Genomic DNA, 18,979 nt, shown 5'->3' with positions numbered 1-18,979 from the left:
TGTCCTTCTGCCCTCTGCCTTGTTTAAAGCGGAGGATTTACAAAAGGAACATTCTTCAGGCCCAAAATATTTATGGGTCGAACCCAGTACAGGAACAGGGAGTGAGGCCAGGATAACATCAGGAGAAAGAGACACATATTGTGTGTCTGTCCTGAGGAAAGGGTGTGACAGAGCAGATGAATACATGTGTATGTTGGACTGTGTGGATGTATTCACCAAGTGGATTTTATTATAAATACTATTTCAATTATACAAAAACTACATTCACGATATCCACAAAATCACTGCAGTTTTTTGTTTTTTTTTCTAATGTGACCCTACCTGACCTAATCCACCTGATGCACATTTTGTCACGATTTCAAATCAAATGTTTGTCGTGTTTTGTTTCCCCTCCAGCTTGTTGTCATCGATCACCGAGCCCACGCAGCTCCAGGGCGAGGGCGGGGAGCCTCCGGTCTACGAGCCCAGTCAGCCCCCCCCTCTTGCCCCCTGTGAGGACGGCTGCGACCAGGACAAAGTGGAGCAAGGTGGAATTAAGAGGGTGTGCTTCAAGGTGAACGAGGAGGACCAGGAGGACTCGGGTCACGACACGATGAGCTACAGAGACTCCTACAGGTGACTGGTGAAAGACTTGCCTACCTCATCTAGTCCTGAGATCTCAGGAATAGAGATTGATAGAACTCATAATTTAGCCTTGTGCTTAGTTACTGAAAACAAGGTGAAAAATGCCTTAAAAAAGTTTTAGACAATTTATTTACTGGTCAAACCTCAATAAGGTCAAACAGACTGAAATAAAATTACTTCAACAATTCTGCAGACAGCTCAGCTAATGTTCCACAACACTAGAGTAAAGCTATGTGCACGTTAGTAGGATGTGCAAGAGACAATTGAACGTGACGCAATGTTACTTTCTATCTGCTTTAGATAGTAATGTAATCAATTACTAATTGACAGCGACTTGCACTGTCATCACACACCTGGATTTTCATGTTGACTCCATTAAACATAACAACAGCTTTTAAATCATTTTCCTTTACTCCACAAACCTTTAATGCTCCTCATTTCCCTCCTTTTAGAGATGACAATTCATTCCAGATGTTTGGCATTCAGACTCAAATCGACGGCTAAAAATGACTTCAAAATGTTTCAGTCAGATCTGGTTATGTCATTTGCTTGTTGTGAGTTCATTTAGATGTTCTGTGTGTGTGTGTGTGTGTGTGTGTGTGTGTGTGTGTGTGTGTGTGTGTGTGTGTGTGTGTGTGTGTGTGTGTGTGTGTGTGTGTGTGTGTGTGTGTGTGTGTGTGTGTGTGTGTGTGTGTGTGTGTGTGTGTGTGTATGGTTCACTGGGCAGCGCTCCACTGGGCTCCACCCTCCACCACCCACTAAGATGCAGTTATTGGTTGTTGGTGCGGTGGGCTGGTGTATAATACAGCCAAATGTTTGGGGCGCGGCCTCCTTACCCACTCTGTCATTAGAGCCCCGGCCACGCCACGTGAAATACGACTACCTCATCACAATAAAATGTCCAGGAAAATGTAGCCTGCTCAATGTGTGGGACACACACACACACACACACACACGCATCCACACGCACACACACACACACCCACGCATCCACACACGCACACTGAGTTGTTTACTCCTGCTTTTGAAGCCTGTTGGGACAAAAAAATAAAAAGTACTCCTTTCAAGGTAGCAGTATGAGGTTGCTCTGTGAATGCAGATGAATCGTCCCACTTGTAAAATTCTCGCGGTGATGAAATGTGCTCCCTCTCCTTTGTACTGCTGAAAGAGTCCGACATTAAAGCCCCGGGTGGTGACAGACCGCAGCAGAGGTCAGTGGTGGAGGAGAGACTCTGAGAATCCAGGACAAGAGAGGCTGCCCTATACACACACACACACACACGCTTTTTCCAGTTTGAAAACTATAATCATGACAACAGAATATGGACAGAAAATTGTGGCTATGTGCATATTCTGTAAAATCACAAGAAGCTGTTAATGAGTTTCTTTATATCTCAACTTGTACATGTTGTATTTCTGAATGAATTCACACCTCAATGTGTTACCTTGTGCTGCTGTGTGTGCGTGCAGTCAAAGCCATATCCACCACTACAAGCAAGATAATTATCCCAGTGGTGCTCTCACCTTTGGCAGAAGGTGTGTGAAGATAGATTTGGAAGTGTGTGCGTGTGCGTGTGTGCGTGCGTGCGTGCGTCCGTCTTTGCGGGGGCTGCAGACAGGGAGCACACTTCACTTGTGGGGCCCAAAATGCAGGGTCCTACACTCGTTTATTATATGTTTTTGGAGGGTAGAAGTGTGTGTGGTTTTTTTTAAATATATATATATCCATAAAGGTTAAGAGTCAGAGTCAAGCAACACTCAATTTTAAAGGCTGGTGTTATATTAGATGAAATCCATTATGGGAATAGGAAGGCAAAACAAAGACAGCACTGTAAGTCTGTGTGTGATTTCAGTGAGTAATTGAAATGACGCCATTGGAGAAGCAGATGTGTGGAATGTAGGTGACAGTGGAAGTTTGTTTATTCTGCTGCATATCAGCTATGTTTTGTTGGTACATTCCTGTATATATGTGTGTTTGTGTGTGTGTAAAATTCAGCTGGGAATCTGAACCAAATTATGTTAATTCTCTCCTTACCTTGCACCAGCGTACGCACACGCACATATATAATGCCACAGGATAACCCAGCAGGTGACCACCAGGACTCCTTCACTTTGTCATCCGGCCAGACCTGATAATAGTAAAAGGAAACAAAGCCAGTATGGTTATTTTCTCGCCCGTAGTAACTCATAGGACATTTGTCATGCTAATTCAGCCGTTGAATCATACAGGGCAGTCTCCGAGGGAATTGCAAGGATGCACATTTCAAGCCATGTATAATTTGAGCCACATAAATTTTCCACATGCTCCCGGTGATCATGTTGAATCACGTAGATGTATGACTATAAATACCAGACCAAGTCATTTTGCACAGATTTGGAGTTGTTTGCACACACAGCAGCACCATTGGAATACATCAAAAGAGTGTTTGTGCACTCGCATTATCAGTCAAATATTTGAGAATCTAATACAACTGAAGTTTACTGAATGCTCCACTGTGCAAAGCAGCAGCCGTTCTTGTTATGAGAAGCATTTAATTACATTTGGCCTCACGTAACTCAGAGACGGCATGCACAATCTGATGGATTATTTGGCAGCCTAATTAGACGATGCTGCCTTGGAAATTATCTATGCGGTGCAAAAACTGAATGAACCCTTTGCTTCTAGATGCAGTTTCACAGCTGTTGTGTGTCTTTCACAGTGAATGCAACAGCAACAGAGATTCCGTCCTTTCCTATACCAGCGTGCGAAGCAACAGCTCCTACCTGGGGAGTGACGAGATGGGATCAGGTAATGCATGGTTTGAGTGTTTTCCCATTGACCTGGTAACACACTAATCCTCATATCCTCACAGCCGGTTAATGTCAACGTGTTTATTCGGCATGGTGAGCAGGGTTTGCCCACCTGTCTACCTTCCAGGGTTAGTACGGGGTCTGACTGTGTTCAGCAGCGGTTTGAACAGCAGTAAATGTGCATTTAAAGCCCCGTTAAAACAATGTTTTTCATTGAAAACGTTAAACTTTAATTGTGTTTTGGTGCTCGGAGTCAATGAAAGCTCAACTTTTTGCAAACATTTCCATGCAAACGCTGCTACTGTGCATGCACATCGTGGCTGTAGTAAATAGTTCTGCTGCACGAGTGAGTCGATGGACAATAACAATAATGTCGGCCTCCAGCGTGTAACGACTCCCAGTCCATATTCTCCATCCCTCATCGTATTTCAACCACAGTGTAAACCCGTGACCTGGCATGCTGACTACTACATCGTTTTCAAAATGTTGCTGTGTAAACGCAAAACTTTTCTGAAACAAAAATCCAAAAATGATACACTTTCACTTGAAATTTTGTTTGAACGGGGCACACCTGACATACTTCATTAAGATGACTACAATCACTTAATTAAAGAAATAACATTTCAGAAACCCACAGCCACACGTTTCCTGTTAATTTTATTGCAAATTTATTTCAGTAGCACTAAGCTGCTCTGAGCATTCATCCATTCTTATCAGTATTGATCAGAATTTATGTTAATGGCTGTAGATGCTCTAATGAAAATTGACACTAATGTTGATTTATGTGACCCCCCCCCCCCTTGTTTTTTCTCATTGTTTTGTGTGATTGTTTTTCCGGCTGCCAGGAGATGAGCTGCCGTGTGACATGAGGATTCCCTCTGACAAGCAGGACAAACTGCACGGCTGCCTCGAGCACCTTTTCAACCAGGTGACGTTACGGCTAATTCAGTGTTTGTCGTTCTGGCTTTTGAAGTAATTTGATGTTTGGTTGTTCTTATAAAATGTTGATAGTAACTGCACATTGACTAGTCTGAGTAGGAAGACAAGCTTAGAAGTCATGGCTTAGTCATAAGTTTTCAAGCACATTGACCTGCTTCTGGCACAGTCAGAATATCACACCAGGCTGGTGTTTATCGACCGCAAACTAATCTGAAAATGAAGCCTTAATAGAGGAAATGTATTGTTTTCAGGTCGAGGTAATTTAAAGAGACCTAAACCAAGAGTTTGTTTCAAAGAGACGTTGAAGTAAGGGGCTCCATTAAAGTATACAAGTTATATTCACTCATTTAATAAATCCTGAAAATGAGCACAAAAGGCCCCCTTTAAACTCAGCCAGTAAATGTGAAACGGAAAGATGGAGAAACAAGCTCCACACACGTCGGCATCAACCATTTGGAAGAGATCATCATGATAATAATCAGTCCACATCTGGGCCGAGTTACCTCATGCAGCTCTCTGTCCCCTGGTCAGGAATCAGCTTTTTCTCTCTCATCTTTCTCTCGACCTCCTTTCTTTTTCTCCCTCTTCCCCTCTTCTTCTTTCAATCTTCTTTTCGCTCACATGCAACCTTTTACCGAGGCACACTTTGATCTTATCGTCTCCTTTTCGCCAGCATTTGATGTCCCCCGACTCCTTGTGGGGTGCTCCCACTCTGGCTTCCACGGGTCTGTCCACATGTAAACAGCAGCGGAGGGGGGCAGCAAACACAAGCCTTGTTGTAGAGACAGCTGAAACCCCCTTCTGCCAGAAGCTGTCCTAGACGTGTGTGTGTGTGTTTGAATGTGTGTGAGCGTGTGTGTTGGTTTGAGTGACAAAGAAGGAAACTGGATATTTTATAAGAGTAAAGCAACAAAATGTGTTGTGCTTAGAAAACATCTGAATGTGTTTATGCTGTTGTGTGTGTGTGTGTGAACACAGGTCGACTCGATCAACAACCTCCTCAAAGGATCGGTCATGAGCAAGGCATGCGAGGAGACCAAGCACTTTTACTCGGACCACAGCCAGCCAGGTGTGTGTTTGTTTCTGCGACCGTGTGTTAGCTGCTTTGAAAATTGGTAGAGGCAGGCTTAGGTGGAGAACTAAGAGCTCTGGTGTGAAAAGTTGAATTACAGAAGGTCACTGATGCTATTAGTTTTCCATTTAAACTTCTGTAATGACTTTTTAATTTGTTTAAATACCAAATTCAGCCCTCCAGAGTTAATCTCGGCCGTCATTAGTTCTCATTATTGCTTCATCGGTTCCTTTCCAGACATACTAACATTTAAATTACAGACCAGCACCATCAGCTCTAGTCCGTTTGACGATATTGCAGAGTCTAAAATATGGTGGCGATCTGTCCCAACAGTGAGACTCAGAACTGAACTGCAGATTGCAGCAAAATGTTGCAATGGAAGCTATTTGTTTTCTTGCAGAATTAGTTTAGTGTCAAATTCAAACTGTGAGGGTGAGTTTGTGAAAACATGCTTGGTGAAGGCTGCAAAATGTAGCTTGAGAAGCAACACGCTTTTTTTTTCCCCCTCCCATTGTTGCTCTAAAGAAAATGTCTTCAGGTTGTATTTCACTTCAACAAAGTGAAAGTGCTTCAGATTTTTGCACAAAAACACAAAGAAATGTTAAACTTTTCATTGATTGGTTACCATGCTATGAATTTAATTCAATTAATCCATTTGAGATTAAAATATAAACTCAAATGAGTTTTTCCAGTTTCAGTGTTTTAAACTTCAGTCAGTCGCTCCCAGACTTTGGCCTGCCCTGCCTCTTTCTTTAAAATGCTTTGACTAGTTCACTTCCACAGACTTATACGTAGATAAGGCTTTGTTGTATTTAATTTTTTTTTTTTTTTTCAATAAATGGTGTTGTATAAATGGCATTTACTGTCTTCCTTCTCTATTAAACATTCCTGATTGGTTGTGGACAGAGTTTCGGCAAACAGAAGACTGGACCATGCGCTGCCGTTACATCATCCACAAAAACATCCAGGAAGACCCTTGGAACCTGCCCACCTCCATCAAAACCCTGGTGGAGAGCCTGCAGAGATTCGTGGATGGTGAGTGGACCATGCTGTGCACACCGCCTGGGCCGCGTGGTCGGCTGCAGTCACTCACTCCATCTTGTTTTTCTTCTGCAGATGGAAAGAACCAGCTTCTCCTGGCTCTGCTCAAGTGCACAGGTACGGTAACGTGTCAGCGGTCGGAGAAAATCCATGTCAGATAATCAGATTCGATGGAAGCCAGCTCTAATTTTTCCACTAAATGACCAGAAGGGACGAGCCGAGCAGTCACTCAGGGAAAAAAAGGTCTCATGAGTGCAGCATTATAAATGATTCCAACAGTTCAGAGCTCTTTGCAAATGAGATCATCCAGAATATGAAATTACAGTCACCTACACACCAGGAAATCTTCAGATCTTCCACATCTTTGAAATATATTAAGTTATATGAAAAAGATTTACTTGAAAGAACAACTGCGTCTATAGAGCCTTTTGTATCTCATGAACTTAATCACAGAATATAAAGCTATTTAAAGTCACCTTCCCTCCTGCTCTGAAAGCTTTCAGCTGTGTTTTTATTATCCTATGAAAGCTCATATTCAGGGTTGAGGGCCGTTGTTCTGCGGGTTTGTGTTGAAGCGGCTGCTGGTGTCGCCTCACATTGATGCCGTCGTCTCTTTGAACCGTGCCCAGTGGCATATGGTGCTGGTTAGTGGGAGGCATCCTCTCGGGGAGATTTGAGCTAATGGAATAAAGTATATGCATCAGTGCAAGTTCAGGACATGATGAGGAAGGTTACAGGAGGAGGATTGGCTGCCTCTCCTTCTAATGCACTGTGACCTGCTCACCTCTTCCTGTCATACATCTTTGTCTCTTCCCCTTTGGTTTTCATCTGGCTGCTTTTATCCCCCCCCCCCCCCCCCCCCCCACTTCAACGTCTCTGTCTGACGTGGTCATTTTTGCTTTACTCTCCTCCGCCACCAGACACGTCTCTACAGCTGCGACGGGACGTGATCTTCTGCCAGGCGGCCACAGGCGCCCTCTGCACGCTGGCCGAGCAGCTGCTGACGGCTCTGCGGTCGCGGTTCAACAATGCCGGCGAGTACCAGGAGGACAGCAAGGAGACCAGCCGAAAGTGGCTGGAGCAGATATCTGTCATTGGGGTCTTACTGCACTTCCAGTCCACCTTAGCGCCACACGTGGTGAGAGCAGATTGTGTCCCCGCATCAGTTTCTGCTGAGCTAATAAGACAGATGATGGATCGATGTACCAATTTGTCAAGACACCATTTAAATATGAGCATTATGCATGAATGACAGTTGGCAAGACGTACTGTCCACTGCTGGAAGCAAAAAACTTTCTGAAGTCTGTGGCTACTTTTTACTTTTAGTCCGAAGTAAGGTAACTTCACTACTTTTTCAAGAAAGGACCTGTAACCGTAATCAAGTACTGATTTTTAGTAAATGCACAACACTATTATTTGAAAGATGAAACTATTTATATCCCATTAAAAACCTACAGATGCAAGTTCAAAGAAATACTAAAGGGTGGTGCATGTTTCATATTGTCTTCCTGATTGGGAATGCTGCGTGCTTTTACAGCTTTCTAACCATGCAGCTGTCTCCAGGACTGTGCCAACTCTCTTCCTGCTGCCACTTCTGAGCTTTCTTTCTCTCGTCTGGCAGAAAGAGGAGCGCACCATGCTGGAGGACACCAAGGCAGCCCTGTTGGATTTGGACAAAGTCACTGTGTTCTTCAGGCAACTGGAGGACGAGTGTCTCGTAGCAAGTAAGAAACTCCCCCCAACAAAGACGGACTCCCCATTCAAACGGCTGCGCTGCTAATGAGCAGCTGTATGGTTTTCACCAACTCTGAATAATGTTCTTTTATGTGGATTCATGGTCACTTGGTACGGGTGAAATTGCCATTTTTCATCCGGCAGATTTCATTTTCCTGTCGGTGGAGGGCGACTGAATAGGGATCAGAGAAACAGCAGTGTAATGGCTCCATAAATCATGTGAAACAAGGGCAGGACATAAAGGCTCTTCAAGTCCAAGTTGTCCTTTCATTACAGATAACCCGGTCCCTCCTGACAGTGTGAAGGGCTTTATTTAAACTTCAGCAGTGCCCAGGAAAGGACACATATCACGACACATGTTGTTGAAATGTGATGTGTAAAATCATCCAGACAGAAATAATAGATACATTTGTATGTGTCCTCTTTAAAATAATGCTAAAAGCTCAAGGTGACCTAAAAAAAAGAGTCATAATATGTCAATAATAAGTTTGTTGAAGGTTCTTATTTTACTGAGTCGCCAATTACATGTTTAACCTGCATCATTTTACCCTGATATTCTATATTGAATTGTGTTGGGGTTTTTTTGCTATTGGAGTTGGTGCTGTGATAAAACCAAACGCTCTCAAAAACCTTCAGAGAAAACGCCGGTAGTGAATAGTTCTTCTGCACATGTGCGAGTAGATCGACAATCACAACATTTGCCTCCAGAGTCTCATGACTCCCAGTCCATGTTCTCCTGGGAATTGGTCGTTTTATAGTTGAGAGTCACCCGGAATAGAAATCCAACTTCATCGTCTGTCCATACGAATGTCCGCGTTCTCATCATCGTTAATGTTTATAGCGTATTGTTGTCTCATATGTGTCGTTTCATTACAAAAACAAACAACACCTCCTACTAGTGGCTTTACATGAAAACTACATTGTTTTCAGCATTTCATGCAGTTACATTGTAAACGCAAAACCTTTCTGAAACGATGCAAGTATTGTTCTGTAAATGAAACTGATAAAAAAAAATTTAGTTAATAGATTAAATAAAATGATGATGAACTGGCAAATGACGACTATAACTAAAAAACACTGATGTGCACAAATTACTAACTACTGTTTATGGAGGAAACCTTTTCTATTTTTGAGTTTTTCTGCCTTCCCCCATCTCCACCTGCTTCTCGAACAAGATGCATTATTAATCTTAGTACTATTTCAGAGCATAAAAAGTACTTTTTGTGTGTGGCTGTATATTGCTGAACCACTCGAGGCCAGGACATTACCTTCAGAGTAAACAGTGTAGCACAGTGGTGTGGTTTCTCCTGATGGACTCGGGTTGGTCAGAAGGCCCTTGTGAGCTTCTTTATATACACGTGTACACCAACTTTACGACCTGGGCACATTTGTGCTTCTTAATAACCTCGCTATCTGCGTTCATTGAAAGTACTCTGGGTTACCGGAAGATTCTAAAAGCCAGCAGATACAAAAGAGGCCTGCATCTGGACTCGGTCGTCCTTTCTGCAGGCTCAATATGGTCAGCAGAGATTGCAGCTCAAAGGAAAAGCACAACACGCTCTTCTCATTTTAGGAGGCAAAGCCATGTGCAAGGCAGGAATTTGCTTTTCTGGGTTAATGCTTTGCCGCAGACAGAATTTTGCGTGCACGCGCGTACACAAACACAAGCCGCTATTGGTTCTTCAAAAGGCGCCTAAATCTGTTCAGTGTGGCTGCAGAGAGGCTTCATAACCACCACATTGACGTAAAAACTCATCTATGCTGAAGTTGCACATCAGCTCAGACTGCTGCACTGCAGGTTGATGGTTCGTGGCGTCAGACCCCGTATTGATTTGCTAATAGCAGGAACTGTAGGTAAAGCACAGACATGTCAGCACTGCGGAGTACGAAGCCTCTGGAGTTCAGCCTGGAGCATCACAGCCAATTTCTACAGGATGACGGCTTGATGGGTTCTACAGGAAAGAGCAGTGACCCTGGAGGTCGCACAGGAAAGGTCATCGTTTCCATTTTCTGAGAAGCGCTCATGTGTCACTGCTTCTAAATGTTAGATTTATGAGTTATTGCTAGTCACGCTTTGTTTGTGGCATTCGATGAAGAGGCTGCTCGGAATTCATCATATATTTATGACAGGTTCAGCTGCGGGAAGATATCAAACATTGACACAAGCGTCCAAAACGTACTTATTTCATTACAACAAATGATAAAAAATACCTTTAATTTGTCTTTTTATTGTAAATTGTGCAATACACATTTTATACAATAAATCTTATTCATATTTCATCAGTATTAATGTGAGATTTAAACTCTTGATGACATTTACAATTATAAATCAAGCTTTAGTTCAACACCGTATGGGGAAGGAGCTCCACTCTTAATAACACAGTGGTCAGACTGTTATTGGAAGTAACTCACGACTCTTAATTCATTTTCAAAGTCTTCAAAATAGAAAATCTAATTTTGTGCAGACAATGGATCACCCTGTGTGAAATGACTGGAGGCCATCTGCTTAAGCAGCTTGTATTTACTATAAATATTAAATAAAAAATGTCAGTGTGCCTTCACAGTGTAATAATTACCAGGAACTGGAAGTGCATCACAGAGTTACTCCTTGTTAGTTTATTTGTAGTTTCGGAGCAGTTTATTGTGTAGAACACAAAGTGATCAAAGTCATAATATTTACATTCCTAAAATCACACTTGGAGTTTTCTGAAATGAAAATGAGAGATGTTTCCAGCCTGTCACAGTTCTCCTGTTTGCATTGTTTGAGTGGCTCAGGTATTTCAGATTTGTTAATGTGTGTCTGCTCTGTGTTTGTGTGCTGCAGACTCTCCGGTGTGTTACCAGGTGGAGGGCAGCCGACAGGCCCTGAGGGTCACCCTGTACCTGGACAGTTGTCACTTCAGCGAGCTGCCCAGTCGGCTGCAGAACGGAGGCAGCCTCAAGCTGCACACCGTCCTCTTCACCAGGGGTAAGGATGGAGGGGGAGAAGTCCAGGATGTAAAGCTGGTTGCAAAATAAAAAATTGTCCTCAAGCCACAGCAGTGAAGTGAGAGAGGAAAAGATGAGATTGTCTGTATCTGGAACTCAAACAAAAAATGTGTTTGACACCTCTGATCTAGTACCTTTATGCTTCTTTGTTAAGTTTGACTGAAGTCTTTTACTGACCATTTTAAAAGCACTTTGTCTTTACACTTTCTGCCGCCATGTTCCTCTTCAGCTCTGCTGGCTTCACATGTTTGTTGGACATTATGCATTTCCTGTATCAGTCTGACATTAATTAATATACCACACTCAAGTGAGTGCTCTTCTAATCTGATCCAAAGTTTAAAAAAAAAAAAAAGTCTGATGAGCAGATTACTGGGTGAATGTCGCCCTCTACTGGAACAGCGCTTTACCTGCAGGCGGTGATGTTGAAGAAGTGTGTGCATGAGAGACGTCCACCACATTTTCTTTTAAGCCGCATTTGACAGCATTATATTTGGGTATATGTACGTAGTAGACATATTGATGATGTGAGCTGTTCATATGAGCCATCTCCCATGTGTGTTGATCAACCCCCCCTGCCTCTTCCAGCTCTGGAGCGTCCGGAGGGAGTGTCCCAGCAGGACTACTTGGCCATGGAGGAGTTCCAGCAGCGCACCAACGCCGTCTCCCTGGAGAAGGTCAAGGCCTACTACCGCAGACTCAGGTAAGTTGTGCTAACACTGCATCACAGCTCCACGCTGGCTCCTCTAGCACCCGGGATATGTTTCACCTTAAAGCAAGAGTTCACCCTGCAATGTTGCATAAGCAAGCAGAAGCAGCGCTTCGCTTTTTATACTTTTTTTTTCTAACACAGTTGGGTTCTGTGGTTGTTCAAGGTGAGGGCTGAATCATATATTCACTGAACCCCACATCACCTAACAGGCTTTTGTTGGCTTGTTCATTTAGGAAAGCAAGATAGTAATGTTCTTACATGAGCATACAACATAAATAATAACTTCTGGACAATACTTTGTTGTAAATACAGATTTACAGAGAATTGACATAATTTATTAACCCCTGAGGTGAAATTCTTTACACGCAGCTCAAACACGGAATAGTAGTAGGTTCCAGAATATAGGATTAAAAATGATAAAAGAATAATGAATAAAAGCAAATTACAGAATGGAATATACAATAGAATATTCCATAGTGAGGTCCTGTTTACACAATAACTTGTTCTAGTGAAAACGCAAAACTTTACTTGTGTTTTGGTTGTCTGTTTACAAGACAATGGTGCTGGGAGTCACTGAAATCGCAATTTTAAAAAAATGCTCTGGCTCCGTGTAGACGGCGGAAACACTGCGCAAGCACACCACTGCCATAATAAATAATTCTTCTGCACGTGCGCGACAACAACAGTAATGTTTGCCTCCAGAGTGTCGTGACTCCCAGTCCATATTCTTCTGGGATTGGCAGTCACCGTAATAACAATCCATCTTCGTCATCTGTCCATATGGATGTCTGTGTACTCGCCATTGTTAATGTAATATCGTGACAAAACTCTCCGCTACAACCGGGAAATATTAGGTTACGCCGTGCGCCAGCAACATCACCAGAAGGTAGGCAAGAGAGCCCAAGCGATTCTTTAATATGAGAAAACATAAGGCAGACTGCAAATTATGTTCTGACAAAATATCAAGCGGAGGGTAAAGATAGTTCCAACAACACTAACAACTTCATCACCAGAGACGTTTGGACCAGCAGAGTTCGCCCGATGTTGCTCATTAGTTTAACTGCTCTGAGCAGTGCAGCATGCTAAAGAGATTGGGAGCTCACACACCAGCGTATCGTTTACTTATAGAGTATGAATTAGGCTAAATGGCATTCATCCGTTCAACCCTAATTGTTTGTGGTGTTTCTGTCGTTTCCATATCAACAGACATCATTTTCAAAACGTTGCCACGTAAACGCAAAACTTTTCTCAAACAAAAACACGAAAACCAGGCGTTTTCACTTGAAATGAGTATTTGTAAACTGGACCTAAATATCAGTGTATACATGTTAAAGCTGGAAACACAGAGAAAGGCCGAACAGTAAAATAACACTCAATCACCTTTTAAGTTTAGAGTATATGACTCAGTATACTTCTCAATCATAAAACATGTTTATTAAAACTTTCTGTCTTCAGTTTTTTAATCTTTATATGTCATTGTCTTTCAGTAACTTTTTAACCTTTGCATTGGATGTGTAGATTTCCAGGAAATGCCTCGGGCACCGGCAGTGAAAGATGAAATGTGCACTGTAGGAGATGCATGTACTGTAGATGCTTGATGACTCAGCTCTCGGGCAAAGTGACTCAGAGGACTTGTAAATTTTCAAGCCCCGAGAAGAGTTTAGGACCCTGAAATAGAAATGCTTTTGTCCCACCAGGGCTTTCTATTTGGAGAAGTCTAATCTCCCGACTGACTCGAACACCACAGCGATGAAAATCGACCAGGTAAACATGCACCTATTCCTCTGTATTCACTGCAGTCTGTTCCATGTACTCTGTGTTCTTGTGACTTAAGTTTTATATCATGTTGTGACTGAATATAAATGCAAGCGCAGATACTGGGCCTTGAAGTTAGAGATCTTCAACCAAGCATTTCCAAAGTAAGATGAACTGGTGTATCTTTCCCTCCACTGGAAACCCTCTTCCCCTCCCAGACTAGATGTCCAAGACCCCCTCCCTCCCATATTAACTCTGACTAACCTCGACACGTCAACATTGTCCACTGAGTCCCCGTGTCCCAGACTGACTGTAGCTGGAGTAGACGCCAGAGATTAAAACTCAATAGATGATTCTCACTGTTGTTCAAGTGAAACCGAAAAGCCTTTTGTTGTGATATTTTGGTTTTGTCTGAATTTACTCTAGAGCAGTGGCTTCCAACCTGGACCTCGGGCATGTCTGAGTGGTGGGCAGCAAAAATCTGAAGTTTCAACACCAGTTTTTTAGACAAGACAATTTTTAACATCGTTAAAGATCACTGATGGCATTTATTTGAATGCTTCTGCTTTTGTGTGATGGTGGGGGTGGTCTCGCAGTGTTATGGCACATCAGAGGTAAGAGAGGGTCCACAGAGATCTGAGGTTGGGAACCACTGCTGTAGAAAAACGCTCCATCTTACAAGTGATTTACTCCACTTTACCCAGTGTTGACTGGCGAAATGTTTTAAGTCTACAAAGGACCTTTCTCATATCTTTGCATTTGTCAGGTGGATAGAATTACGTCAGAACCCATTTACATGACAACATGGCAACGTTTTGAAAACAATGTCCATTTACACGGAAATGATGAAAACAATTTAGTTTTCATGCAGGACCACGAGTGGGTACTGTTGTCTGTTTTTGTAATGAATTAGTAATGGGAGTACACATGGGAGTATACATGAGTCATGACACTCATTACACTGAGGAAACGTTGTTGTTATTGTCCATCAACTCGTGCATGTGCAGAGGAACTATTTACTACAGCCACAGTTCGCATGCCCAGTAGCAGCGTTTCTGCATTTTCAAAAAGATGCTTTTTCGCACGGTTCCACAAAGACAGAGTTGGAGCATTTTTGAAAAGTTCCACCTTGGGAACCGTTTCAAAAACTTGCGTTTTCAGTGGCTCCGAGCAATGGTTGTCTGTAAGGTGACACCAAAAACGCGCTTGAAAATGTTGTCGTGTGAACGGGGCCTCAGATTATCAGCCTAAATCCACCTGCAAGAAGCACATGGAACAAATTTCAGACTAAATAGCTTGCTAAGATGGCGTCTTGTGATCTGTTATTGAAACTCCTCGTCCCGTTTGACTTTGCTGGCCCCACATTACGTTCTGCTGTTTCCCCTCCACAGCTCCTGCGACCCCTCAACACACTGGACGACCTCTGCCGACTGATGCAGTCCTACGTCAACGTGCGCCCGAACCCGCAGGGTCACCCGTCGGGCGTGAGCGTGTTGTGCGTGTCCTCCGAGCTGTGCAACCGCCTGGGAGCCTGCCACATCACCATGTGTGGCACCGGCATGCAGAGGTCAGTCTGCTACACCGCTTCGGGTCGTATCGCTGGACAGTCAGCGGAGTAAAGATTAACACTGTGCTGAACTCGGGGTGGGGGGGGGGGGGGGGTCCTGTCCTCACCTCACTTATTTTCAGCTCCAGGTGTCCTGCCCACTACTGACAGCCCCATTAGTTTATTAAAAAGGGACACAGCGCTCACTTTGGGTCTTTGTGTTCTCCACAGATGTACCCTGAGTGTGACACTGGAGCAGTCCATGATCCTCACCCGCAACCACGGCCTCATGCCGCGCTGCATCATGCAGACCATGGACATCATGCGGAAACAGGTAAACCCCAAAACACACTGGATCTCTGCATGAACTCATGAATCCTGATGGCAGCATACGCCCTCAGTAAGCTGTTGAACATGCAAACACTGCATAGAATAGCTTGTTGAACAAGACATCTTCTGTGATGGTAAAGGTTCACTGAATGGTAATTTCTCCAGGTGGATGAGTGATGTTATTACTGTTATTGTTATGCTCTGATCCACCAGAAGGACATTTCACACAATGATACCAGACACTTTTCCATAGTTCAGGACCTGCAACTGAAAAACATTCAGCTAAACCTTATGAGAATACATTTCTATTGCCAATATTTTTCAGCCCTTTTGGCTTTCAGCTTCATTCCACCCGATTGAACAGTGATTGGATTTTACAGTGTTGCTACTGATTGGTTGTGACATATTGTAAAGTATTTTTGCGTATCAATGCCTTTTCACACACTCGATAATACACTTTACGGTTGCACACTGAGAAAGGAAATGCTTAATTTGCAGTATTGAACCTATTGTTCGTAATGAAATCGAAAAGTTAGAATGTGACAGGGGAATTTCTACTAAAATACACAAAGTAATATGTTGTCTCCCGACAGCTTCGCAATATATATTGAATTATCAAACTGCAGTTTCTGCATCGTGCCAGATTCTTTCCACCATACAAGAACGTATTGTCATTAATAGTTTCTCTGCACACAGCTGCTTTTGCACGCTCACTTATTGTTTTCATTGCTTGTCTGTTCTCTTCTATCAGGGAGCGAGAGTTGATCTCTCTGCTAAAAATCTCAAGGTAATGGACCAGATGCCGCCATCAGCCCCGAGGTACGCTCTCAGAACCCTCTCCAAACACTGCCCCCGGTGTCATAGGCACGTGTCGTCATAAACAAGCTGGATTCTGGCCATTTAAAGTGCTTTTCTCTCAACAGGCTCTTCAAGCTGTGTTTGCCACCCTCAGATGGAGAACTGTGAGAATCCCATCACTTCAGACCGCTCGTTGCACCGAGGGTGAAGTGGAAGATCTAATGAGACACGGCGACAAAGAGGCTCATCTCATTCCTTCCAGCAGACACTGCCAATTGAAAGACCACCACCCCCACCCCCCAACACACACACACACACACACACACACACACACACACACACACACACACACACACACACACACACACACACACACACACACACACACACACACACACACACACACACACACACACACACACACACACACACACACACACACACACACACACACTGCCCCGCTCACACAGGGATCATTCCAGCATGGATACCACTAGAGCTCCAGTACCATGTAGGAGCCACACAGGACTTTCTCGGCAAAGACGGAGCACCTACAGTGATGAGAGAGAAGAGTTTCACTGTGTTGGCTGCCTCGACCCACAGAGCTGACATTGATAACTTCACATCTGGTGCAAAGTCTTCAAAACAACAAAAAAAAAGACGAAAAAAGAAAAGAGGAGGCCTCTTTAAAGAAATTAACTGGATTAACCAAACTACCTGTACCTAACAGTCATCCTAGATGTTATCCATTTTGCCCTGGACTGCAAACTCCAGGTTGGGGCTGGCGTTCCCCAGGGCACAGTGTTGGGACCCCAAGTGAAGTGAAGTACTTGAAAATCCCTGGTATTGGTGTATGATAGCTGGCTGGGTAGAAGCAGGAAGTCAAAGATGAGACAGACAGATGGAAGTAGGGCTGGAGGGACATGTTAAAAGATGGCGGGGTGGAGGGCTGTTTTCTTCATCGGCCCGTTGCATGTGGTAACTGTGCAATTACTGTAGGTTTAGTGTGAGTACTGTATTACTGCACTATATGAAGGATAGTTATTTATTGCGTCCAGAAGGAGCGTTTTTACCGCTTACTTATACTATATCAGGTATTAAAGATTCTAAAAGCATTCCAGCCTCCGTATTGAACAGTATTTAAAGGACCAATGGCATGTCTTTCTTTCTTTTAGATAACTGCTCGTGTGTTTTGTTTTATTTATGTGTATGGGATTCGTCAGGAAGTGTTGCATTAAACTTCAGGGAGTACAAGGGACGGGAGATCGGAAGCTCGCTAATCAGAATCAGGACAAAGGAAGCAAAAGCTAAACCATACACGCTACGTCACCGGGTCCTCGTGTTGAATCACTGTTAAATCATTAATATATTAATTCAAATGTACTAGTTTGGAGGACTTTCTGTAACTAAGACATCATTTGATTTTTAAATTGGCTTTTATGTTGTTTGGGAGATGTTGTTTTTACTTGTTTCTATTCAAAATGAGCACAAAGATTGGTCCATTCAGTGTTAGCAAAGAAAACAAACAGTACTGTAAGCAAAGGGATTGTTTGACGACTGAAACAGTGACGTTAGTTTACTGGGATTTTATTCTCTTGTACATACAGACTTTAACAGTGTCAGTGGAAACAGATAGGACTATGTATCGTGGCAGCAGAGTAATGCTATAAATTAAATTGGATTATTTTTATGGATATAATATAGTATATAAAACATTTTGTATTGGTGTATTTTAAGAGAAGCTGCTTCTCTGTTTTTCTGAGCGTAACCTCACTGACAAAATTGTTTTTCATCTGTTAAAATAGTTCAAGAATGCTGCATTCATTAAGCAGATCGCTCTTATCACTCTTTTTTATTTATTTAAAAGCAGTCCGGATCCAGATGAGCATGTTGGAAAACCCAGCACGTCCCCTCAGCAATCGCATGACCACTGCAAATTTGACACAAAAGGGTTGTTTTGCATCATCAGCGTTTCCTCAAACACATTTGTTAAATAGTTCAACCTCCTCCTGCAGCATTATGCGCCGTGAGTGTGTGTGTTACCAGTGCAGATCAGCTAATGACTGCAGCATGTTGGTGTAACCGGACGATCGCGTCACTGACGACACATCTATTGACATTATTCTAATGTTTCATTACTGTACATATCTATTACCTTGCTTGAAAATAACTGTACAAAGGATCTTTTTTGTTGTCGAATCTTTCTAAAATTATTGTAAATGGAATCTTAACAAGTTAGGAAATAAAATGTTCTCAGTATGACATTTGTTTTTCAGTGAAGCATTGCTGGCGTGTACTGAGCTATCAGAAGACATCATGTCCCGAGATTAAAAACAAAACAAAAACAATGCAAAAAAAAAACCTTCACTGTGGGATTCAGGATTAATGTCACGCTTTATCTACTTTACAGTATGCCCTATCCATGCTTGTGTTGCCTCTGATATTCTGCATGTGAGCACAGTTTCCCGTTAGTGAGTCAAGAAGATAGAAGAGAGAAGATGACTGCATTCGTCAGCAGGTTGTGACTAAGTGGTGCTGGAAGTCAACAACAGGACTTCTGAATCCATGATGGGTGCTTTCCTCATTTCACCCTTGTTACTCATGGCATTGCTTAAAGGTGCATTATGTAAGATTTAAGTTGTGCCATTTCCAT

The 18,979-nt window shown here is 42.9% G+C and overlaps 1 protein-coding gene across 1 annotated transcript in view; it reads left to right on the top strand.

Annotated features, from left to right (window-relative positions):
• The window catches only part of prex1 (phosphatidylinositol-3,4,5-trisphosphate-dependent Rac exchange factor 1), a 106,069-nt gene extending 87,485 nt beyond the window's left edge, over positions 1 to 18,584 (top strand). The window contains exons 26-40 of the mRNA XM_080469832.1: positions 397 to 615; positions 3,324 to 3,412; positions 4,260 to 4,342; positions 5,332 to 5,422; positions 6,332 to 6,460; positions 6,542 to 6,583; positions 7,387 to 7,604; positions 8,088 to 8,190; positions 11,025 to 11,168; positions 11,774 to 11,888; positions 13,595 to 13,661; positions 15,044 to 15,219; positions 15,430 to 15,532; positions 16,280 to 16,347; positions 16,452 to 18,584. Of these exons, the coding sequence (XP_080325958.1) occupies positions 397 to 615; positions 3,324 to 3,412; positions 4,260 to 4,342; positions 5,332 to 5,422; positions 6,332 to 6,460; positions 6,542 to 6,583; positions 7,387 to 7,604; positions 8,088 to 8,190; positions 11,025 to 11,168; positions 11,774 to 11,888; positions 13,595 to 13,661; positions 15,044 to 15,219; positions 15,430 to 15,532; positions 16,280 to 16,347; positions 16,452 to 16,494 (1,690 nt within the window). The 3' untranslated portion in view covers positions 16,495 to 18,584. The remainder of the gene's footprint in view (positions 1 to 396; positions 616 to 3,323; positions 3,413 to 4,259; positions 4,343 to 5,331; positions 5,423 to 6,331; positions 6,461 to 6,541; positions 6,584 to 7,386; positions 7,605 to 8,087; positions 8,191 to 11,024; positions 11,169 to 11,773; positions 11,889 to 13,594; positions 13,662 to 15,043; positions 15,220 to 15,429; positions 15,533 to 16,279; positions 16,348 to 16,451) is intronic.
• The last annotated feature ends 395 nt before the right edge of the window (positions 18,585 to 18,979 follow it).

Source organism: Lipophrys pholis (genome assembly GCF_963383615.2).
Source record: "Lipophrys pholis genome assembly, chromosome: 8".
NCBI classification, from domain to species: Eukaryota; Metazoa; Chordata; class Actinopteri; order Blenniiformes; family Blenniidae; genus Lipophrys; species Lipophrys pholis.
This window is presented reverse-complemented; position numbering and strand designations above follow the sequence as displayed.